Source organism: Lactuca virosa, chromosome 1 (genome assembly GCF_052849685.1).
Source record: "Lactuca virosa cultivar CGN04683 chromosome 1, Lactuca_virosa_CGN04683_v6, whole genome shotgun sequence".
NCBI classification, from domain to species: Eukaryota; Viridiplantae; Streptophyta; class Magnoliopsida; order Asterales; family Asteraceae; genus Lactuca; species Lactuca virosa.
The window spans coordinates 71,837,137-71,862,224 of NC_136426.1; the positions used below are offsets into that span (position 1 = coordinate 71,837,137).

At 32.6% G+C, this 25,088-nt stretch overlaps 3 protein-coding genes and 1 non-coding gene across 5 annotated transcripts; 3 read left to right on the plus strand and 1 right to left on the minus strand.

Moving 5' to 3' along the window:
• The first annotated feature begins 534 nt into the window (after positions 1 to 534).
• Positions 535 to 3,087, plus strand: LOC145145269 (cation/calcium exchanger 4-like). Its single transcript, XM_079074924.1, has one exon. The coding sequence runs from the start codon at positions 1,031 to 1,033 to the stop codon at positions 2,885 to 2,887; it is 1,857 nt and encodes a 618-aa protein (XP_078931050.1). The 5' UTR covers positions 535 to 1,030; the 3' UTR covers positions 2,888 to 3,087.
• A 353-nt stretch (positions 3,088 to 3,440) lies between these two features.
• Positions 3,441 to 3,522, plus strand: TRNAS-GCU (transfer RNA serine (anticodon GCU)). Its single transcript has one exon. It is a non-coding gene; the product is annotated as a tRNA-Ser (tRNA).
• A 2,670-nt stretch (positions 3,523 to 6,192) lies between these two features.
• LOC145145285 (RING-box protein 1a) lies at positions 6,193 to 7,579 on the minus strand. The gene is made up of 5 exons (XM_079074925.1): positions 7,374 to 7,579; positions 7,244 to 7,294; positions 7,098 to 7,157; positions 6,521 to 6,592; positions 6,193 to 6,434 (listed from the first exon to the last, which is right to left on the minus strand). The coding sequence occupies exons 1-5, from the start codon at positions 7,498 to 7,500 to the stop codon at positions 6,397 to 6,399; spliced, it is 348 nt and encodes a 115-aa protein (XP_078931051.1). The 5' UTR covers positions 7,501 to 7,579; the 3' UTR covers positions 6,193 to 6,396.
• A 7,806-nt stretch (positions 7,580 to 15,385) lies between these two features.
• On the plus strand, positions 15,386 to 21,859 carry LOC145145301 (ribonuclease MRP protein subunit POP4-like). Of its 2 annotated transcripts, XM_079074928.1 has the most exons (9): positions 15,386 to 15,584; positions 18,978 to 19,174; positions 19,700 to 19,735; positions 19,853 to 19,929; positions 20,345 to 20,598; positions 20,852 to 20,920; positions 21,048 to 21,104; positions 21,186 to 21,289; positions 21,635 to 21,859. In XM_079074928.1, exons 2-9 carry the CDS (start codon positions 19,009 to 19,011, stop codon positions 21,730 to 21,732), a joined length of 861 nt encoding a protein of 286 aa, XP_078931054.1. In that variant the 5' UTR covers positions 15,386 to 15,584; positions 18,978 to 19,008; the 3' UTR covers positions 21,733 to 21,859. The 2 variants fall into 2 exon arrangements, with proteins under 2 accessions (XP_078931054.1, XP_078931053.1); XM_079074927.1 differs by lacking the exons at positions 18,978 to 19,174; positions 19,700 to 19,735; positions 19,853 to 19,929; ... (3 more) ...; positions 21,186 to 21,289; positions 21,635 to 21,859 and adding an exon at positions 16,774 to 18,455 and having other exon boundaries at positions 15,403 to 15,584.
• The last annotated feature ends 3,229 nt before the right edge of the window (positions 21,860 to 25,088 follow it).

The window sequence follows — 25,088 nt, forward strand, 5'->3', positions numbered from 1 at the left end:
AGGATAATTATTTGGAATTAGATATGATATGTAATCTTCTATTAATACAATTATATATACACAATCATTCACTTTTTATACAATGGATTTTATGTTTTTCAATTTTTATAGAAAAATATTTTTATTTTAATGTTATCTTGGACCATTATGGTTAACTAATATTAACCATTAGCCATAACTATTAACCGACTAAAACCGTTAACCAAAACTAATATTAACCGTTACTTAATGATTATCGAAATACATTAACCAATTGTAATGGTTATGTTCGGTTTTGACCAATAACTGAACAAAACCGTCTCATACACACCCCTAGGTCTAACATTATGTATTTACGTTTAAGAAAGAGAATAATCGCTTTTTGATTTAAAGGGGGGAATGTAGACGGGATGGTCCGTATGCAAATAAAATAAAAATAAAAATAAATAAATAAACAAAAAAACTAAACTTATTCAAGAAAAGTGCATAACCACATGGAATAAATGGGACCGAATTTGTAATCTTCTCTACATTATATCGTATTATTGTTGCATTTGTGTTTGTTTGTCATGAGGGGTAGAACTGGAAATAGGAACTGGTTTAATTTGTAAAACAAACAAAACCCACCGGTCAATCCCTGAAGAAATACAACTTCATGCAATCGAGCTCTGACAAAATTTACCAGGTTTGCCATTCATCGCCGATAATTATCCGATTTCCGGCGATCCGAATGGTCTGTTGCCGAGGTAAAACACTGCAAGAATCCGTGTCTTCTTAGAGCTGTAATCGTTCTTTGTAGGGTCATCTGTAAACCCTATATACCTCTGAAAATTCTCCGGTAAGACTGAATCTCATATATTCATCCTTTTCCCCAATAAATTGGGTATAATTAAGCTTCCTTCACAGCATTTGGTCCGAATATTCCGTTCTCCTCTTTCAAAAACTTGATTTTCCGACATGAATCGAAACCCTAGTCCCGAGGAATACTTGTGTTAGGGTTTCGATCATCCGCTCTGTTGCTCATTCTTAAAGGTGTAAAGATAATACTAGAATGAGGCAATTTGTGAATAATCTAGGTAGCATACGTCTCCGGTTTCGTGAAATTCTCAATGCTACATTTACCCTGGTTTTTATCGCCCTCTTTTACACCCAGTTCAATATATCGAAGAAAGTTCCATTTCGCGATGCTCAATGGAGTTCAAGAGGTAGGTCTACGATTGAACTAAATGCAAACTCATCAACTCTAACAAATACTAGCCCTGGAATCTGTACTGGATTGGTGGATCATCAGGGTTATCCAAGCAGCTGTGAGTTCTTAAAAGCGAATCCAGATTGTTCATCTGATGGACTTTTTGACTACTTAAACTTCTACTATTGCGACTGCAATGAAGGTGCATTCGGTGCTATACTTTTGGTTCTATGGCTCATAGCATTGTTCTACCTTTTGGGTAACACAGCAGCAGATTACTTCTGTTTCTCCTTACAAAAGCTTTCAAGTCTCTTGAATTTATCTCCAACTGTTGCTGGGGTTACTCTTCTTCCTCTTGGTAATGGAGCCCCTGATGTATTTGCAAGTATTGCAGCTTTTGTGGGACGTGACAATGGTGAAGTAGGTCTCAACAGTGTCTTAGGAGGTGCAGTATTTGTCACTTCCATTGTTGTTGGAATCGTCTCTCTTTGTGTAGCAGATCAACAAGTCCAAATTGACAAAAAAGCATTTCTCAGAGATATTGGTTTCTTCCTCTTCACACTACTCTTCCTTTTCTTGATTCTAATCATTGGTAAAGTTACAGTCTTTGCTGCAATTGCATTCGTCTCCATATACATAATATACGCTGTTTTCATCGCCACAAATGAAATCCTTAAAAAACATGTTCAGAGGCTAAAATTGGATTCTGTCACACCATTGCTTCCACTTAGTATCTTTTCAAGATCGAATCAAGATGATGACATACAAACTTCTTTACTTGATGCTGAAACGGATTTCAATGGTCCACAGTTACCCAATTCTTTACCTGAATGGATGTGGGCTTCCAATGTTGCAATATATTCAAATCAAGAAAGACATTTATGGGGATGGCATGATGATGCCATCGAGGTTGACCAACCATGGTTCTCTTTAACTAACATATGGTCACTTCTCAACTTCCCGTTGACTTTTCCAAGAAGGTTGACCATTCCATTACTCGAAGAGGAAACATGGTCAAAACCATATGCGGTTGCAAGTGCTTCATTGTCCCCTATTCTTCTTTCTTTCATATACAACACCCAAGACAGTTTAACTTCTCGAAGCAAGAATGTTGTTTACATTCTTGGAGTAATTGTCGGTTCTACCCTTGGTATCTTATCATATCTCTACACAAGGCCAGATCATCCGCCACGTAGGTACCAATTCCCATGGGTTTTGGGTGGGTTTCTTATGAGTATAGTTTGGTTCTACATGATTGCAAACGAATTAGTCGCGTTATTAGTTGGATTTGGTGTGTTTTTACAAGTGAACCCTTCGATTCTTGGACTTACAGTATTGGCTTGGGGGAATTCAATGGGGGATTTGGTGTCAAATGTTGCATTGGCTTTAGATGGTGGGGATGGAATTCAGATTGCTTTATCGGGTTGCTATGCGGGTCCCATGTTCAATACACTTGCGGGTTTGGGAGTTTCATTGTTGATTGGGGCGTGGTCTGAAAAACCTGTGTCATATAGTGTTCCACAAGATAACAGTCTTTATTACACGATGGGGTTTCTGATTTTAGGGCTTGTTTGGGCTGTTTTTGTACTTTTGAGAAATGATATGAGGCCTAATAGAATGTTGGGAACAGGTCTTGTTGGGATTTATTTGGTTTTTTTGTTTGTAAGGTTGACTGGTGCAATGGGGATTGTATCATTGGCTGGTTTAAGTAAATTGTAGACATTAACAATCACATGGGTTTGAATGATTTCTGTTGCACAGTTTGTAATGTAGATTGTAGTATAGAATTGTTGGGTATTTGGTTGTATTAGTTGTTGATTTTTTGCCATGTTTGTCTTGTTTTTGGCACTTGAGTTGACTATGGAAACTTGTATCTAAATATGTATATTACCATTTGGATGCAATTAGTGTTTTTGCTATTTTGAAAATCATGTATTGGAATGCAAGTTTAAGATGACAAATACACAAAATAGTTTTGGAGTATGGTTGCGAATGAGCTAAGATAGGCTTCAACTCACTTAGGAAGTTTGAAAAGCATATAAATATTAGTTAGAACTATGGTGGTAAAGCAACCATGGAAATCTTTTTATTAGAACTATGTGAAATAATGCAACACATTTCATGGGTTTCGAAATATAAACTCGAATTTGATTCGCTATCTGTTTGGAGCTCATTTATATACCCAAAATCGAGAGAAATAGTGGCATTAATCTGTAATTACAATCAGAAACTAAATAATATATTATTAAATTATTTGGTGTAATCAACAAGCGACGCTTTGGCCGAGTGGTTAAGGCGTGTGCCTGCTAAGTACATGGGGTTTCCCCGCGAGAGTTCGAATCTCTCAGGCGTCGCAATATTTTTTCCTTTTTCTTGTTTCGCTATTTTCAGAAACTTTTTATGGAAACAAAATTCTGTCAAAATTTATATATAATTAATACGATTAAGTATATTCATAGAAGTTAAATGTAATTTGGTTGTTACAAAAATGATTTGAGGTTGTATGTGTCAAAAAAAATAATAGTAACAATTTCATCCAATCTCATGACTTGTTTAATTATTAAATATGTTTTTTTACGACATCATAATATACACAACAAAAATCAACTTGTTTATAAATATTGTTGTAAAAAATCCTGACTAATTTCCGATTCTTTAAGCGGTACGCAACCGACTATCATTAATGAAGTTGTCGAAACCGATGAATTATTAACATCTCGATCTTGAAGAAGTTTCATTAAAAAACACTACTTGAATAAGGATTAGTGTTTTAATAGTCATATTAACTTGTTTTGTTATGATATTAGTCAATGTTCTAAATAGCATGGCGTGGCGTCGCCGCAATGTCAAGTCTCAAGTTTTATGAGCTGTGGGGAGTCACGACATTTGTTAAGGTGTGACGTAAGGCGGAATTTTTGTATATAATTATAATTTCATATATATTTTTTATAATATTATTCATTTTCTTTATATATATATATATATATATATATATATATATATATATATATATATATATATATATGGCTCAAGGCAGCATTCTCAAAGCGTGACGTCAATTACAAGCCTTAGAGTCATGTCACGTCATGTCGAGCTTTTTAAAACAATGATATTAGTCGTATTTATCTATTTTGTTATTATATTAGTCATATTTATTAGAAATTTACAAAATTGGATTAATTTCTTAATGACTTAACCAATGTTTTGAAAATTGGTTTGAACGGGTCGGTCGAACCGGGAACCATGGAAGAGATCGGTTCAACTAAACCGGTTTTATGTCTGGATCAGAACGAATCGGCCGGTTTTTAACAAAAGTCAAGTTGAACCGGTTAAATGGAATAAAAATACATAGAAATGAAACATTTTGCATAGAAAAAACTTTAGTGATCTTTTCAGATCTATTTTAAACATCTTTTAAATTGAATAAAAACACATGGTAAGTGTTATGAAGCATTTTAATACGTTTGTACTCATCTAAAATTATACTTCATTTCAGTATTATACTTTCTTTTCTTTTTGATATATGTGGATTGATGTAAAAGTTATAGTTATATATTTTTGTAATGTATTTGGAGTGATTTTAGAAACGCGAACCTGTTAAACCGGGAACCAGTCACCATACCGGTTGAATCGGAAACCGATTACAATACCGGTTCAACTAAAAAACCGGTTTTTAAAACATTGGACTTAACCAACAATTAAGGTTTATCCAAAAGTAGCCAATAAAATATAGATTAGGCAAACACATTTGTGGTTTCGCCAACTCGTATGTGGAATCGTCAACACCTGTAATTTCGGTTATCTATAAAATAAAATACCACTTTGCCCATTTCCGAAGACACGAAATCGTAGATAACGTATAGCTATATGCGGTTCCCTTTCAAATCATCTATGAATGTACAAGTTGTTGATGCACATTCCATTCATTGAAGACTTGTATCATCACAGATGACCATGTCGTTTGTGATTTTGTTGATTTTCAGACAAAGTTCATACTCATTATTTCTAAATTTCAACGTATATAATAAAAAGAAACTATATATAAGATTACTTAAAACTTTGTTTTGGGAAACATATTCTTCAACCATGAAAGAAATGATTCCGGTATCGGTGAGTGTGAAATGAGCTAGAATTTTGTTTTGGGGTTTAAATATATCGGGCTATCAGGCCGCGAAACCGTAGGTGGGCCGCGCAACCGCATCCCATTTGACAAAATCATAGATGAGTTATCGAGTCAAACAACAAAATGACAGATGGGTTGATGAAACTACATATGAGTTGACGAAACTGTAGACGGGTTAACCCATCGGTGGTTTCGTTGGTTATTTGGGATAAATGCTAATATGTTTTACTATCTTTAGCTAAGGCCTTTCGATATATTCTCGACACACCTATATACTTACAATGGGAAGAAGAGAAAGAAGAGAAACAATTAGATGGTTACAAGAGAGAAGAAGTCTCGTTCTCAAATGTGGTGGTGACCACAATCCATCACGACAACGACCACCACAAGGCATTGGGATGGTGTGCACACTTGTGGTGACTTGCCACCTTGGCCACGGACAAGTTTCGTGGCGTCCGTCCATTCCAAAAGATCTGTCATTAAGAATTTTGGTCATTTTAATAAATTCCTCCATATTTACTTATTATTAATTTAAAATTTGATTAATTTACAATTTAAGGTCCCAACTAATCTTCAGTCCCTAGTGACCAACTTAATACCATTCAACAACTTTTATAACCTTATTTATAAGTAATTTGATCCACATTATCAACTATACAAAATATTTTTGAACAAATATCAATTTTAATGCAAGAGTTAAGGACTTGATGATTGTGAGATTACAGCCTTAAACAACTTCTCTGGGATATTCCCAAGTTCTTTCATCATTTTGTAAACAAATGTGCAAACCAGAAAATTTCAACACTGCAATAAAATATCATATTTTTTGGAACAAATGGTGTGATAATTCAAACAAAGGTAGCCTTTTATGAGTCTATAAGATCACAATAAAAGAGAGTAATGGTCGATAAAAAGCAATTCCATAATAAAAAGAAACAAACAACATTTCCTTAAGAGATAACTACTACTGAAAACACAGTTTCACGAATCTGCACACATGTTTGTTGTACTAATCCAAAATCCTGGGATCAAATGATGTTACAAAAAAGGGCAACAAAGCATAGTGTTTTAATGTGTCCCTTCCAGTAACTTTCCAAATTTACCTCTAATGACCATATTTCTGGAACTCCCACTCACTGTTGTCTGCAAAACCACAAGAAAATGACTGTTTTAACCCCAGTAAATAATAGAGGTGGGTCAAATTTAATTGTATTAATAACGTTTTATACCAAGAGGGCACACTTGACGAGTCTTGAGCCAGCGGCTAATGCAGTGAAAGTGAAAAGCATGGTTACAGACACCTGTCAGTCAATCCAAGTCCAAGGTTTACAAATCATTAGATATACATATATAAATTGTTGACAAGACTATGCATAGTTCTTGATTATATTGTTTATCTCTTCTCTTGATTTCAACAACAGATGTAACCTAACTATTGCTTCTTCTGGTTTCTATGATGGATTTTGATGACATTACCAACTATGTTAAGTCAAAGATAGTTAACATATCAACACATCAAGGGGAAATCAATCAAAAGTACATTCATCAAAGAAACTATATGAAACCAATATCAAGAAAAAGGAGCATTATAAATGGCACAACAAAAGGGGGTTATATATGTTTGGTGCAAAAATTAAGACCTAATGATGAATTTACACACCAACTTTAGCTCTTCTGTACACACCAGAACTTGTATTTTAGAAATCAAATATAGCATTAATGTTACAGAAGAACAATAGAACACTAGTCCACATACAGAGCAATATACTATAATTTCAGAGTTAGGGTTTAGGTGACAAAGCATACCCCAAGCAACAGTACACTCCTCGCTGGTGGCGCTTGCCTGATTAGCTTGGCATTCGATACCTAAATTAATCAAAACCATATCAGATTACAAGAACAAACCAAATTGTTTAATTCTTAAATAGCGATGAATAAGAAAAAACGCTCACACAGATCCATGATGTGATTTCTGCAGATCGCGCAATTATCAACCACAATATCTGCACGAATTGGGATATCAGGAACATGAGCTAACAAAACACCACGAAAAAAATCGATGTTAGGGTTTCGTATACTCACCCCAAGCCCAGAGAGAGACGGCATTCCACTTCTTGATTTCGAAACGCTTTGGTTTCTTTGAAGAGGAAGAAGGTCCTGGAAGACTAGATCCTTCACCGGCGGGTACCATCATCACGTCGGAGTCCATGGAGTTCAACCACAAGTCGCACCCAAACACTTGCCTAGAGGTCGATTGAGAATGGGAGTTTTGATTTCCCTTCGAACCTATATATTCATAAGGAAGCGCCTGCCACGTCAGCACAAAATTCTTTTCTTCACCCTCCGCTTTTGTATTTGACTGTATTTGCATCTCTCCTCCTTATGACATGCAAAAATTCGATGTGTTTGTAATTTTATTTGGTTTTAAAAATTAAAATATGAATATTTCTTTAAGAGAAATTATATATCTTTCTATCTATTCTTCTATTCATCATGGTGTAATAAAAATATATTAATTTTATTAAATATGTAAAGTATTATAATCTTAAGTATATAGGAAGATTATAGGAATAAAAAGTGAAGAATATATGATTTCTCTTTCTTTAAAAATGGCCTTTAGTAGAACATATTTTATTGGAGTTTTTTTTTATAGTTAGACTATAAGTATACCGACAATCCTCATACAACCACAACCATAATCATATTAACACCATCTTCATCTTTACTCCACCACCGAATGGGAGGGTCATTATTTTATCCCCTCACGCTGTAAAAAGGCTTTTAAGAAGGAAGAAATACGAAAGAAAAAAACGAACAAAATGGTGTGACACCCCATGATTGAGGCCACACCCTTCCACACCGGTGGGAGCAGTGTTTACGACATTGTGGCATGTCTACCTAAACACTAAGTCGGGCATGTTGGTAGTATACATGAGAGCATTAATATCATTTGTTTGACCACTTGTCACCATTCAATGTCATTAGAGAGCATATGTTTTTTTTCCATTGATCACTTAATATAGATCGAGTTATCAATATATACTTTTATGTTTTGTACATCAAAAATTGATCGTTTAATCATATTACATTTTATCTCCTTAATTATATTGTAGTTTCAAACCTTTGGTATTTTTTACTAATTAAATAATTTTATTAAATATTTGATGACACTTTATTTATGAAATATAAGATTTATAATGATTATACAGTGTTTTCATTGTCTTTTATTACGATGACATAATAATTTTAACGTATTTTATGTATATAAAATAAAAACCCCTATAGTTGTATTTAAATATGAATGTCTATTGATATTTTTTTATTAATATTTGAATGTGCTTAAAAAATACTAATTAAATGAAGAGGGTCTTATAAAATAATTTAGATAGATGAAGATAAATTAGTTAAATTATTGAAAAGAAAAAAACTATTCAAACATGTTAATCATTAAGATGTCATTTAATTAGACATTAAAGTTGATGTAAATATGAAGTGACAATAATTTTGAGTCAAAATATAGGTCAACCATTCGAGATGTTTACTTCATATTTTGGTCCCTTCTTTTTACATCTTGTAAAGTGAAGTTTGAACCATTAACTCCTACTAAAATTACCATTTTGCCTGTAATCTCTATTTTTTATTTCTTTTTTATATTATACATATGTGAAGGTGGTAGTTGATTCCAAACCCTAAACTACTACTAATATGAAAGTAACTTGTAAAAAAAGACATCATTGATATGGTGGTTGTCACATGTAATGAAAGGGGTTGTAAAAGGGTGAGGTTGGGATAACGAGTTTTGTTGTAACAAGGGATGATGGTTGAGTTGGGACGGGTACACCTATAAAGACTTACAACACTCAACTTTGATTTTCTAAATTATTTTTGTTTCCTTCCACATCAATTCACATTTTGAAATACTTACAGTCGTAGGTAGAAGGGTGAGGGATAGGTAGGTGTTTCATATACTTTTCCTAATTGATTCCCACTTAGAAACTAAAAACTAAAAATTTGGCATGGGGAATTGGTTTGGTGAGATGGAGACCTTGAAAGTAAGAAGTGTGATACGAATAAATGGCGATTATGTCATATTCGTTCTTGTCTAAGTGGCCACAAGACCTGCCACTTGAATCCATGAAGCCAGATGATCGATTAACTTAGTCGTATGCTTTTTACATTTGTGGTAGTGGATCTTAAACGATTGTGGGAAGCTTCCTCAACACATTTATTAAATTAGTTCATAGTTGATCTTAACATGGAAAAAATGGTTTGGGTCTTCTCTTTCTATCGCTATGTATGTTATTACTAATAATTTGGTTGATTTTGAGCTCCTAGTCTATGCAACTGTGGGTATACAAAATTAATCCTATTCCTTGATTTTTGGAAGCTTATATATGATGTTAGGTAATTAGTCGAAGTTTGAATTAGATATATATTGTTCTTTCAAACTCCAATCAATCTTATTAAATGTTGCTACCTTGAAATTTTAGTATGTATTATTGAATTGTAACTAAATAGAGGTCCTTTTCGATATGGAACATGTGGTAACACAACTTGTTGGATCGTAGAATCATGGATTCAACCCGTCATAAAGCTTGTTTTTTGAACCTTTGTAGTTATATATATATATATATATATATATATATATATATATATATATATATATATATATATATATATATGGCTTAAAACACCCATCATAAAGCTTGTTTGGAAACACTGTTTACTAAGTTTAAAATAAAACTTTTACTTCAAACTAGTATCAAATAGTCTCAAAGTTTACCAAATATTTGAAAAATAACTGACAAAATGTTTAGAAACAAGTATTAGAGTAACCTGTTAATACCAAAGACAAATACTATGTCTAGGTATTTTCAACTCTCTAATAATGTTCCAAATTTCTCTTCTCAACACACCTTCATAAATCTTCTCGCGTTATGTCACATGTCCAAAGTAGTACATTATGACGAGGGTACTGCTGAGTTACACATGGGTCGAACATTATATATAGGAAACAATTATAACCTATTTAAAACCACCTTTTCTTTAGTTCTAACAAACACATAGTTTTCCTCAAATGTTTTACAATATATAAGATATGTTAGAAAATTGGGGTGTTATAATGTTGGATCAATGAGATTTGTGAAAAACAATTTCAGATTAAAGTATTTCAAGGATACACTTGAAAATCTCTAATTGGATAAAACTCAAAGTTCAAGAACAAAGAATGAAGAATATGATATGATCTTGTGTGTACTAGAATAATGATAAAAAAACAGGCATATAACCAATGTCTGGAAACTTACAAGAAAAACTATCATAAAGTTGTCATAAAACAGTTTCACAACCACCATAACCTGTCATAAAATTGCCACTAAAAACGAGTTCAAATACAAGATCACAAAATCGGGTTTAAAACACAAATTTGGAAATATTGTTTACCAAGCTTGACCCCAACCATGGGCTCTAACCCTTGGACCCCGCTCCCAGTGCCGCTCCCAGGGGCATTACTCCTGGACCCCCATTGGTTTAGGGGCTTCGCCCCTAAATAACAATGTACTTTCGACCAATACAAACTTAAACAAATATGCACTTCGGACACACCCTAACTTGTTTAATATTTATCAAGGCAACATAGATCAACAAATCAATCTCTTTACACTTATATAATGTTAGTGATAGAAATCACCAACAAGATATTGCATTATTTTATGGACATACACTTGAGTAACTGAATACAACACTTTTGGAGGAAACTTTTAATGCAATGTACGATATGCTCCTACTAGATTTCTCATGTGTAACAACCCGTTGTTTCAAGTCAATGTAAGTCAAACTTGTTCAAATAAAGTCTAAACTACAACCATGTACAAGTAAATTCACAACATAACTCGATGTAATAAGAACTTTGAATGCCTAGAGTGCATGTTTATTTAGCTTATATGTAAGTATATGTGGAAAACCATGTTGAACTAGGCTAGTATAAGCTAAATACTTAACATAAAATCATAATATATTTTAATAAATATATAGATTTCGGTTTAGGGAATTTAATCCCTAACCAAAACCGAAATCTCATGCTTTTGGAAAATGCCAAAACCGAAAACACCCCTTCTAGAAAGCCTAGATCGAAATCACTTCTCCATTTGACTCAAAACTGAAAACAATCTTTCTTGTTGACTTTAGGACCGAAAACACCATCAAGCCCATTATATAGGACCGAAAACACAAGGTTTAGGCCCATTAGGACCGAAAACCCTCTTTATATATAAAGTTTCATTCGAAAACATGATTCATTTCTCATTTCCCAAACCGTAAACACCCTCATTTTGCTCTCAAAACTCATACAAAAATCTTCACATCTTCAAGAGTTTTCTACCCAGATCATCATAATTTCACCTAGAACACCTAGAACAGCAAGAACAATCTTCAAATCTTCAAGTTTTCCTCAAGAACACCAAGAACATCATCAAATATTCATATCTTCCACCGAAAACACCCAAGTGCACCGAAAACACCAAGAATACCCTCAAATAATTCCTAAGGCATTTTGTAAGTATTTCTTACATTATTAAGTGTTGTCTAAAAGTTTAAATTATTATTTATTATTTAAATTAATATCTTATTAATTTAAATACAATATCGTGCATAATTATTATTAGGATACGACTACTCACACAGGTCCTAACCCGAGGATCACCGCTACCACTTCGTATCCAGACGAGAACGTACATTCGAGGTGAGCTCATACCCCTACGTTTTCACTATTTTTCCATGTTTTTAGGGGGAATACAAGTACAACACAAGGAATTTTTGTGTTAACATCCAAACGATTTCAAACGTTGCAAACTATTTCAAACTGTTTCAAGCTATTCAAAATTATTTCCAACTGTTTCAACTATTGTTTTTACCAAAACATATATATATATATATATATATATATATATATATATATATATATATATATATAAATGAGATTTAACAGGCTTAGGACTGGTGTTTTTTCTTTACTTCATGTTCCTTGTTTGGTTGTGGCCTTAGGGTAAATTCAATTGTCCGACTGTCTTTTTAATTTTAATTATATATGCCCTATATATATGAGTACAAATCTTTAAACCTTTGTAACATGCTGAGCAAAGGAGAATTTTAAGAAATATTTTCATTACAAACGGAATACATTTATAAACTATAATAGACATAGTTTATGGAACATACATACTACTCTACTAATTCAAGAAACGATACAAGAACATACTTATAAACTATAATAAGTATAGTTTATGGAACACTTACATCATTGTTACTAAATTCAGAGATACAATACAAACAAACATATAACCTATAATAGGTATAGTTTATGGAACATACGTATTATTTTTACTAAGTTCAGATTTCACTACAGAAACAAACATATAAACTATATTAGGTATAGTTTATGGAACATACATACAATTATTCATTACAAAGTGATTTCCATTTATTCTACATGTAACCGTCAGTATAGCTTTGTGAGACACACTTCAAGTACTTATCTAAGTACCAACCAAGCGCTGAAATTATAACCAGAGTCTCCTGGAGGGAGAGCGTGAATTTGTGTATAGATCTATACGAGACTGATAATCCCACACCTTAACTGTTACCTACAGTTAGGCTGGCAGGCCTGGGGTGACAAATGTCATAACTATTCTGACGCCTGAAGAACGTCGTTCAGGTCATCTTAGGTCATCAAGTTTGGTTATAATAACTCACAATTTGGTATTGAACAATACGACTAGTGTAAGAATACATAAACAACTTCAAGTAGTTTTATTAAATAATAGAACTACAATACAATATTTTATATTACAGCTGGTGGAAATCCATGCACATACATTTACAGAGTTTTCATACAAGGATATTACAATATACTATTTTCAGTACAGAGAAACATACATTTCAGAGACAACTTACATTTCAGAGAAACATTCATTTACTCTTAGTTTTACTTAAACAATAAGACTGCGATATACTACTACTGAGTAAAATAATCTTTACACTTTGGTCTTATGGCATTAAGACTATAATTTATTTACAACAGAAAATATAAGATTTTCTGAAAGAACATACTTACATTTTCAAAGAACAACAGACTGATTTCCAATACAAACATGCTTATGAACTCACCAACTTAAATGTTGATACACTTTCAAAATCACTTGTATTCTCAGGGAATCAGTAGACATGTACACTTACAGGGTTTTGAGAAGACGGAGCTATGCAATCACGTCTTTTAGTTTTTGCTACATACTTTTGATGTCATACAAACTATGTTATGAACAGATGTAAAAACTATACTTTATCAATGTAATTGTTATGTTTGCTTTGAACTATTATACAATTGTTGTGATACTGTACATGACGACCTCCGCCCCCGAACGTTTCCGTCATTCTGGTTTGGGGGTGTGACATCATGCCTTTTTAATTTCCAATCTTCCTTATAAGTAATAACTCCTTGAAGTCATCAAAATTTATGGGGAGACATTCATTAATTCATATCGTAGTCCTAATAGGTAGGTAATTGGGTTCATCAATGACAACGACCAACGCACTACATATATATAAATGATTTGTTTACTATAAATTAAATAAGTGGCATCCATCGACAACGACTATCACACTACATATAAACATATAGATATGAGACAAAAGCAATAAAAAAGAATGATTTTGGTACATAAAAAAACGAGATATAAGAAATATAGTAATTGATTTATTTTCCTTGTTTCTTTAATATTGAAAACGGTTAATGATTTATAATGGTAATATATTTTAGTTTTTGTACATATTTAGTCATTATTATTATTATGTTGTATGCATATGATTATTAAACTTGTTTTCCAGGTTTAAAAATACCATTATGATCGACTACTATAAGTTTAGTTTGCCGATACATAATTTTTCTCTATAACTCAAGAACACACAATCTTGAGTTTTGACAAGATTTATGGGTTTCAATCCATGACAGAAACACATTTGACAATATTTATAGGTTTAACACACATCGATTCCATAAAAAAAAACACACATACACACATCAATTTGCACATGAACACACACACACACAACGATTTGCACAAGAACAAACATGTACATCGATTCCACAATAACACACACTGTGATTTTCCAGATTTGTAACACAAGAATACACACACCCACAATGATTTGTAGGTTTTGTACCCTTGAAGCTCAATTTCTTGCACAAAGAACACACGAATTATGTTTTGGCACAAAACCAGAGCACAAATATAAAACTACAATTAAAATCATTATTTCCTTAGCATTTCAAGAGCTTGTTGGTGGATACTGAAAATGTGCTAGGGTTTCAAAGAGCATTACAACGGTTGAATTTTTTTAGGGTCGGGGTTTGCTCAACTCTTGAAATTGAAAGAAAAGAAGAGAAAGAGTTGTGAGTTTTTCTAAACTTTCGAAAACAAACCCATATTCGAGATTTAAAGGAAAGTAGAGTGAAAGAGACCTGCTGAAGAACAAGCCCAATGGAGAGAGAGAGAGAGAGAGAGAGAGAGAGAGAGAGAGAGTTTTTTGGAAAAAGACTTTTTCGGCACTTACATCTACGGGCGGGTAGATGTTTACCAAAAAGACCGTTTGTTTTCTGGAAGACAAAAGAACTCAAAAATACTTCTTTATCACTTATTGTATAAAGGCATAGAAAAATACTTTTGGTCCACATCTTCTGCCGCAGACACGGAAAAAGACTAAAGACATTTTACCACTTCCAAAACAAACACCACCGAAGTGTGTGTGTTTGTGTTTTATGATGTGTCAAGAGCTTTAAAAAAAATCAATTTTATCGGTGGAGATGACCGGAGTCTTGTTGGAGTTGTTAAGGACGTTGGTAACCGTTTATACATATAATAATCGGTCATAATAGTATTTTATGAACATGAAAACATGAAAAAGAATGACCATATATGTTTAAAAAAAAGTTACACACTTATATCTAAAAAAACATTTATTTAGCTTTTTTATTCTCGGGTATAAAGAAACATTGGAAAAAAAAATCGAATAAATAAGACAACGGAGAACCGGAAAAAGGAAATAATAAGTAAAATAAATGGTGACGTCTTTACTTTTCCCCGTTGTTCTGAAAACCTAATACAGCCACATGTCGATTTTGGCGACCCCATAGCCTCTGCTTCCTTGAGAGACGACCGCCTTCCTTGCTCCTCCGCCGTCTGTCACTGTCCGCTGCTCCTCCCGTGTTTCGATTGATGCTCGCCGCCTTCCCTCTTTCTGGTAATTTTCTCAATTCTTTCCTCTCATTCCCCTCTAGCTTCAAATTTGTTCTTCCCGCATTACGCCATTTCGAACATGTTTATGAGTTTATTACGGCCGAGCGTGCTCTATTCATCTGTGGATATGTGACTTGTGTTTTTGAATTGCTTTCATTTATTGTTTATTATGGCCGAACGTGCTTTATTCATCCATTTTCTACACACCTTGCTCTAACTCATAAGCTAAATGGCCCTTGATTGATCATAACATTAGCTCCATACCCATTTAGTAATAAGCTCAATGCTTCTTGATTGATCATAACATGGTCTTGAACCCAACTAATTTCGTGTGAATTTTGGTTCTGTTTCTTCTTGATATCATAAAAAAATTCGATCTGTATGCCTCCTTTCTTTTCGATAATGCTTTAAACATGTTTCACTAACACATGTTATGCCAAATTTAAAGTTTAAACTCCTTTCTTTGTTCACCTTGTCAGCATGTTTTTACACATTTGGACATCTTCACTTTCTTTACTCACAAATCCTGCTCAAGGTTTAATCCTCGATAATAGAAAAATAATTATAAAATATAATAATAATAATAATAATAATATAAATTGTATAAATAATTCTAATGTATTAAAAAACTTATAGAAACAAACAGAAAATCAGCATTGCACAGAAATAGGCAAATAGCAAATAGAAAAATAAGTACTAAATACCAAAAATTAAAGAAAATTAGAAAGAACTCATAAAAGTCAAAACCACAAAAGACGATGGGATGAAATAGCAAATACAAATACATCCACGGTTTAAAAGTATGGATGTATACAACAAATTAAACCTTCTTTACCCATGTTAAAATTTGCTTTTAACATGTTTGACTTTTCATGTTAATTTATGCAGTAGAAAGTAATAAAAGCAAATTTTAACCATATCATTCTGATGAACTACAAATGTTAAAAGCAAATTTAAAAAGATTGCATGAAGTTTATGTTCACCTAAGGTACTGTACTATTACAGAAACATTATGTTTTAGGCAATTTTGCAACTCAATTTAACCTTTTTATCTTATTTTTTTCATTCAACCCATAAAAGTTTCAGATTTTTTTGTTCAAATTAACCATTTTGACTGGATATAACTGGTCAAAATGGTAATTTTGGAAAATTATCGGTAAACCCTGACATAACCTGGCCTGTTTGGTTGGCAGGAATCCTTAGAATTAGAAGGAATTGGAATAAGTTCAAGAGGGATTTTTGAAGATTACTATGTATTACCCTCTTTCTTTTAAGCAGTCGGGTGAGGCTGAAACAAGCTTCAAATTTCAAATCCTCCTCCATTAATGGCGTTGTTTTATACAGTATCCAAACGCCCCATCTTTTTGAACCCAACGACTACCCTCCGCTTTTGCTCTGCCTCTTCACAGCCACCATCCGACAATGAAACTGCAGTCGCCACCGCCGTCTCCGTCCTCAAACACCATCGTTCCAAATCCCGATGGACCCACCTTCGTACGCTCTTCCCATCCGGTTTCGATCCTTCCCAATTTTCTCAAATCACCATTCAACTCCGTAACAATCCTCACTTAGCTCTCCGTTTCTTCCTCTTCTCCATCCAACACTCCCTGTGCCACCACTCCCTCTTATCGTACGCCACAATCATCCACACCCTCGCTCGTTCCCGCCAAAAATCCCATGCCCTAGCTCTGATTAAATCCGCTCTTCGTAAATTTCCTGATGCTAATACCGATTCGCCTTTAAGGACTCCACCTTTGATCTTCGAAACTTTGATTACGACTTACAGAACGTGTGATTCTGCACCTTTCGTGTTTGATTTACTGATCAAAGCATGCCTTCAATCCAAACGAATCAATCAGGCTATAGAGATTGTCCGGATGTTGCGCACTAAAGGTATATCCCCAATGATTAGCACTTGTAATTCTTTAATCATGTCAGTTTCTAAACACCACGGGAGCATTGCTGGATATGAAGTTTGCAACGAGCTTCTCGGATCCACTCGCAAATTTGGGGATCAAAAACTTGGTGTCAAAATCGTTGTTCCTAATGTACATACTTATAACATAATTATGCATTCTTTCTATAAAGATGGTTTAATTGAGAACTTAGAACAAGTGTGGAGTGATATGATTGTAAACGATTGCTTACCCAGTGCATACAGTCACAACATTTTAATGGCGGCTTATTGTGATAATGGAAGAATGGAGGAAGCCATGAGAATGTGGGAAGAAATGAGGAACAAGGGTTTAAAACATGATGCCATGGCTTATAACACCATAATCGGTGGCCTTTGTGAAGCTGGAGAGGTTGATAAAGCTGAAGAATTCTTCAAAGAAATGGGATTGGATGGGGAAGAAAGTACTTGTGTCACTTATGAGCATTTGATAACAGGGTATTGTAAAATTGGGGATGTTGATTCTGCAATGCTTTTGTATAAGGATATGTGTAGGAAAGAGTTTACACCCTTGGGATCTACCATTGATGTGTTGATTAAGGAACTTTGTGAGAAGAATAAGGTTTCAGAAGCATTGAAGGTTTCAAGATTTGCAATGAAGAGAAACAATGTGGTTATGAAGGGTGAAAGTTATGAGCTTTTGATTAAGGGTTTGTGCAATGAGGGGAGGATGGATGAAGGTATGAAGCTTCAAGCAGAAATGGTGGGAAGAGGATATGAACCAAATTCGGGAATTTATTCTGCTTTTATTAATGGATATGAGAAAGAAGGAAACAAGGAACAAGCGGCCAAATTGAAGATGGAATTTCAATCAATAAAATGAAAATTTACTATTTCTGTAATTTATATAATATATGTTTAAGTTACAAAACAAAGTAAAATTAAGCAAAAAAAAAAAAAACAAAAAGGGCTATTCTGTCATTTTACATTATTGAAATCAAATTCATTTGACATGTCTGCTGCGAAACAAACACAAACAGAATATGGAATTGGATTCCAATTCCATTTCCTTCCAACCAAACAAGCTTTGGATTCTAATTCCAATTCCTAATAGATTCCAGTTCCTTCAAAAACATTCTGCCACCTAACAATTCAAAATGATTAATTTAGAAGAATATCTGAAACTTTTTATGGTATGATTGGAAAAATGTAAAATATTTGTGATTAAACCTCAAAACTTTACCTTTTTTTTTTTTTTTGTTTTTTGTAATTTACCCTTTAATTAATCATCAGTTTTTTTTAATCATAGTGAATAATATTTAGGATTAGAAAGTCTTAGTATTCAATCTTATTTTTTTATCGATAATCAAGACAAATGTAACAAAATCTTGAAAATTAATCATGATTACCTTATTATTATGTAGAAGGCAAAAATTCTGCCAATAATTATAATTTAAGTTGACCTGATTATATGATTTAAGTGTGGAATGTTGTTGAATCTAGATACACTGAAATTTTATATTCCTAATTGACAATGGGCACAAGCATACAAGAACCAAAAAACCGTGCATTTGAGGCAATAGCACGAAGAGAAGCTCATGAGCTTCAATTACAACAAAATCACAAGAACAATAAACGATTTCTTGAAAGTTCTGCTGATTTGAAGTCTAAATCTGCTGCAAACACCATGTCCAAAAAAGGTTATTGAGCTAACCCATCCTGATTTACATTGTTTTGTATTTAATTTTTCTTCATGTTTGCTTTTTTCTGTTTTGATACCAATTTATTGAAAAAAGGGGTAAGCCGTTGCCGTTGATTATAGTGGCATAAACCAAGGTACCAATTTATTGTGGAAACAAGCAACTATTTACTCTAATTTAAATAAAAAAAAAATTGTTCTTTATGTGTGCAAGATTTTTAACAATGGCATTGATGAAGTCTGGATATTTACATGCCCGAATATTTTGATTACATGCATGTTAATATATCACTTGAAAGATTGATGCGTCTGTAATTATCGTAATTGCTTAACAATTACAAGTTCAAAATATCATTTTCTTGCATGTTAATAAAACACTTGAAAGGTTATTGAGATAAAAATTTGTTTATTTTAGATGAAAAAAGGGTTAGTTTCATTTTCTGTGGTAAGTCATGTTAGTTATTAGCAAAAAAGGATCATGCTATATTGGAGTCTTTGCAGTTGATAATACTTTCGGTATTTGTAGGCAAATATTCTTTCTCAGGGCAAACTACTAAACGTGGTACGTGTTTTGTTCATATTGAAAGTACAATTGCTATTTTTTTTTTATATATATATTTTGTAATTTTGTTATAGAAAGTCAAATGGCAATCATTCTTTTTGTTGCCTAGTTATACAGATGTAGAAGAAGATCATCCTATATATCTTCCACTCTCTCACCCCACAAATGGGAATCTAGCAAAGTCAGATCTTCAGGTCTTTATCTTATTTGTTTATTGTTGCATCCTACTTTTCTAGTTATTACAACATTGTACTTTGAAAAATCTAACCAAAAGCACAATGCCTTAATAAGAAAAAATATTGAAAGCATGATGTTGTAATCAAAAGAAATGAAAAGTGCTATAATTGGGGAGCTTTTTCAAAGTACATATTGTGCTAATAAGAAAAAGTAAAATAAAAGGGCAATACAATAATTCAGTAGAATTTAAAAAAAAAGAAGCTTTTCAAAGTACAATGTGCTAATAAGAAAAAAAATAAAAATAAAAAGGACAAGGTTGATATATAATAATAGAAACAAAAGGAAGTAGGATGCTGTAAATAACAAATAAACAAAAGTACACTGCTATTTCTTACATTTCATGTATTTCAATAAAGCCATCAACTTATGTAGGTAAATGTGGTGGACAAGATTTTGCATGAAGTTCTAGAGAGAGGTGATTCTGCCCAAAATTACATTCAGGGATCTAGAAGAATGAAAATTGACAACCGTGTCTATCTTGATAATATAGTAAAAATTAGCAAAATATCTGGCAACATTACACTTACAAAAGCTTTACAAAGCCACTCAAAAAGATCAAAAAAACACATGTCAATGAAACAACACAAGAAATACGGATCATTGGATTTGCCTCAAGACCTTCACAAGTGAGTTTTTCCCCTCTTTATTTTGTATCGGAATGAAAAATGAAAAAAAAAAAAGGCTTTAGCTTTAGCTTCAAGAAAGCCATCTTAGTTTTATAAATCCCAAAAAAGATACTATACTTTGAAAACGTGGACATTTGTAACAATTATACTTGTCTTTAGATTCCAAAAGGGCTACACAATGCATCTATTAGATTTTCCCGTTTTAAGGTTTAACAAGACTTTTTGAAAATTTATGGTTTTTATTTTGTTACAGCTTTGAAATGTTTAAACCAATGCATGAACTGTGGAAAGACTACATAATGCAACTTCTAAAGAGCGCTGGGTAAGAATTCTTTTTCTTTATATATATTTTTTAAATTTCTTTTCACAGGAGAAAATATAATTGAGCATATTTTTAACTCTTGAAATGGTCATATAAATTTTAGTAATTTTGTTGCGATTATAATCAGGAAAAGTCAAATGGCTCAATGTCTTTTTGGTGCAGATCTACACGGGGCACTTATTCTAGGTTAAAACTCACTGCACTCTGTATCTAAATGTTGTATATAATATTCCTTTATATTTTTGTTAAAATTTTCACTTTTTGCCGTTGCACAATGCAAAATGGCTGGTTTTACTGGAGTGAGTGGGATCATGATCCGTGAAACTGCAGAGACATTGGGAATAATCACAAAAGATAATAAATACAAAGGTAATTATCATCTCTTTTACACAAAAACACATGTACTTTCATATTTGTATCAATTTTCATCGTCTTATCACATTAGCGACTTGATTACTTTTTATAGTGGTTGAATTATTTTACTTTTTTTTTACCATTTAAGAAAACATTTTTTCGCGCAATTTCACCATTGTATTGCTTTAACCACAGGACTATTATTATAATAATAATAATAATAATAATAATAAAAGATAATGGTTCAGTGGCCAAATGGATAAATCGATGAAAATAGGGTATTTCATTCATTCTTTTTTGTTTCTTTTTTCATCATCAATATATTATATTAATATATTAATATAATGATGGTTATGTCAGTTGTATTGAAGAATATATCTGTATTTATGCTCCAAGTCGATTGCTGGAAGATTACACTCCATGGAGATAAGCTCACTTCCAGGAAAATTGGCCAATGATTTTACACCTTTTGTAAGCTTCATATGAGAATGTTAATTTCTAAAGAAAATATTTTTTGCGATATTATTTTTGTAACAGTGGAGGGAAATCGCTTTTTGAAAATGTTGATTTTTTTGGTGATTTTAATGAGTTACATGAGATTAATGAGAAATCTGCATCTTCCCTTTGTCAAAATAGTGCTTTTAATACAATCTTTTTGGGGATGGAGATCTAATTGATCTTCCAATGAGGTTAAAACGTTTTATATGCGCTAAGAGCATCCACAATGCAAGTAGTATAAGAGTTGAATATAATGATGACTATGATTGAATAAGAGTTGAATGGAGTGTGAGTGGGTATCTGGAATGAACAATGAAATAAGCTCGAAACGTATTTAAATAGTCTGAAATACAAGATTTCAAGATGTTTTATGTCACCTGTCATTAGAAAATACAACACTACGAAATTCATTAGCTTGCTCCGAAACTTGGGACATAACAAACATTTCTGCAACACATAAATATATTAGATCAATTACCTATATTTGAAAAGAAAAAAAAAGTGATCATATTATCGATTATCCCAAAAGTAATTCTGCAAATTCTATTTCACTATATAAACTACGTTTAACATTAATAATTAATAATTAATAATATATATTATAGTGGGAGTTGGTATCCTTTTTGTCAACATCGCGTAGTGGCTACTGGCTAGTGTATAAACCTCCATTTATAGGTGTTGTCGCTATTTATGACTAGATATATAAAATATCAAACACAAGAAAAACGAGGTTTTTTTGGGACTGCAAATTTAGAGTTGTGTGGTAGGAAAATCAAAATAATTTCTCTTTTTAATTGACAGTGAGATCCCGAAGGTCTGATGATCGGGCCTTGTAACAGATCAATTCGGGAACAAATCGTTAAAACATAAAAGGGCCCTAACTTTATCGTTTACTAATAATAGCCTATAAAATAAATGATCAAAAATAAAATTATATTATTATGAGTGTCGCATTTTAAGCTAAGTTTATTCTAACACAAAAATCCATGTAATAAATACTTTCTAAATTTTTTTGAACACTGCCCAAAATAAAATGACCAAAATATATTTTACGCTCACCGTTGACCATATATGGCACCAGACTTTTCTTACGGATCATAATTCATAAGTATTTTTTAAGGACGAATAGTTTAACTAATCATTTTATAAGAAAAAAAACATTATTTTCATAATCGATTCATTAAATTTGTATGTATTTGATCATGCAAACCCTCGTGGCCTCTTGTATAATTTAAGCATTACTAACTATTTTAATTTTTATTTGACTTTGACTCTCTTTATAATATTAGCATGTGATTATGTATTATTAACAATATAACATATTAAAGGACAAAAAAGTAATCATTACAAATGTGAAGTTGTACATTTTATAACCAACATTTGATGCATTTGCAAAAGATCATTCCCTTACATGTAGAACAATACTATATTTATGAGGTGTTTAAATCTAACTTAGATGATGGTAGGGATAAACATATGTTATAATGTTAAGTATTTAGAATACATGAGAGAGTACCTCATGAAAAGGTTGTGTATTGTACAAAAAGTTATATACAAATGTCATGGTCCTTTCACTCCTACTTCTATTGCACTTTTTGAGGGGATAAAATCAAAAGCATATCGATATAAAGTCGTTTACAATGGGTTAGGAAAATACCAAGTGACAAGTCCAATGCTAGACCGATTTGTTGTTAAGTTAAATGAGATAACATGCATTTGTAGGACTTGGGAGATTATAGAATTTACATGTAAATATATTGTTTGTGCTATTTGGAATAAAATTTAAAATAGGGATAATGTTCCAAAGTGGGTGCATCCCTCTTATACGAGGTCAACATGGGCTACCATATAATTTAACATAATTACACAATCAATGGTTGTACCATGTGGCCAAAGAGTGATTGTGCATTCATTTTGATTCCTCCTAAACATAACTAACATGTTTGTATCTCAACTATCATTGCAGTGTTTTATTTTATTTACTAACCAAAATGTAAATGTGTAGGTAGGGAGGCCAAAAAAGAAGAGGAAGATGGTTATAGATGGGTGCTGATGAAACTAGGAAGCAAGAAAATTGAGCGGGAAATATTTGACAATGACTTTTGCAAAGTGTCATAACAAAGGACATAACTTCAGGACTTGTAAAGGGCAGTCTTCACAAACTGGAGTAAAGGAGAAGAAGAAAGCTAACACCAAAGATGCTTCAAGTTCTGCATAGTGACATGTTGAATTACTTTTTAAGTATTTAATTTAAGAAATATAATATGAATTGTTTCTTTTGAAGTGACTTGAATGTTACATGTTTCTATTTATTTAAATATATTGGTATGTTTGGCTAGTAGACTCAAACAATGGATTAGTTATGAAATGGTCCAAAACAGTTGATGGTTTTTGTAATGGATTTGTTTCCTATTTGTATCAAGTGATATGATATGCTTTATGTAATTGTTTGTCCAAACTTAAATGGTTTGTCAAACATTTTCTAGCAATGAACTTGATTGCTCAATACTAAAATAAAATATTTCTCCAACATTTTCTAGCAATGAACTTTTGTTTGTAGTCAATGAAATTGTTTGTTCAATAATTTTGACATTGAAATTTTGTTTGTCAACATTTTCTAGCAATACATTTCTGTCCAGAATAGTCCAAATAGCTTTTCCATTAAGGTCATTTCATACATACAGTGACCAAAAACCATACAAGCATGCCAAAAATCATTGCATACATACCAAATAGCTTTTCCATTAAGATCACACATATAGAAATACCAAAAACCATCGCAGAATTACCAAAAGCCATTCCCCTCCAAAAACCATTGCAGTTAAAACTTAAAAGTCATCACACACAAACTACTTTAATACTTATAGAAATACCACAAAAAAAAAAATAAATAAATAAAAAAAATTAACATCAACTTCAGCTTCCACACTTTTGCATGAACAAGGTTCAAGGTTGTTTCAATTATGTCCTAGCTCTGAGCTATGGAATCACCACTACTTCCCTAGGGCACATCGAAAGGTCTATCCACCTAATAAATCGATATTTGTTACTAAATCGAATGCAACTCCATAGCATTCCAGGGTTAAGATCCGTCCATGATGTAATCTTCATTCTTCACTGTCGGATTTCTACACGTGCACGTTACCTGCTTATAAGGATAACTATATGTCACATATGTGAACGTTACTTGCTTATAAGGAGAGAGACAAATATAAAAAAAACGGTATAGTTCTCACATGATGTGCACTCTCATTTAACGGACCAAATCAAACGATGATAGCCATAAAAACTAACGTTACAACTCTCATAAATAACT

What these genes read in the sequence shown, in the direction of transcription:
- LOC145145269 (XM_079074924.1), top strand. Translation starts at nt 1,031, where the DNA reads ATGAGGCAATTTGTGAATAATCTAGGTAGCATACGTCTCCGGTTTCGT.
- LOC145145285 (XM_079074925.1), bottom strand. Translation starts at nt 7,500, where the DNA reads ATGGACTCCGACGTGATGATGGTACCCGCCGGTGAAGGATCTAGTCTT. An exon ending in CGTCTCTCTCTGGGCTTGGG is followed by an intron (nt 7,295 to 7,373) that starts GTGAGTATACGA and finishes CAATTCGTGCAG; the next exon opens with ATATTGTGGTTGATAATTGC. An exon ending in TCGTCAAGTGTGCCCTCTTG is followed by an intron (nt 6,435 to 6,520) that starts GTATAAAACGTT and finishes GTGGTTTTGCAG; the next exon opens with ACAACAGTGAGTGGGAGTTC.
- LOC145145301 (XM_079074927.1), top strand. Translation starts at nt 16,906, where the DNA reads ATGGCGTTGTTTTATACAGTATCCAAACGCCCCATCTTTTTGAACCCA.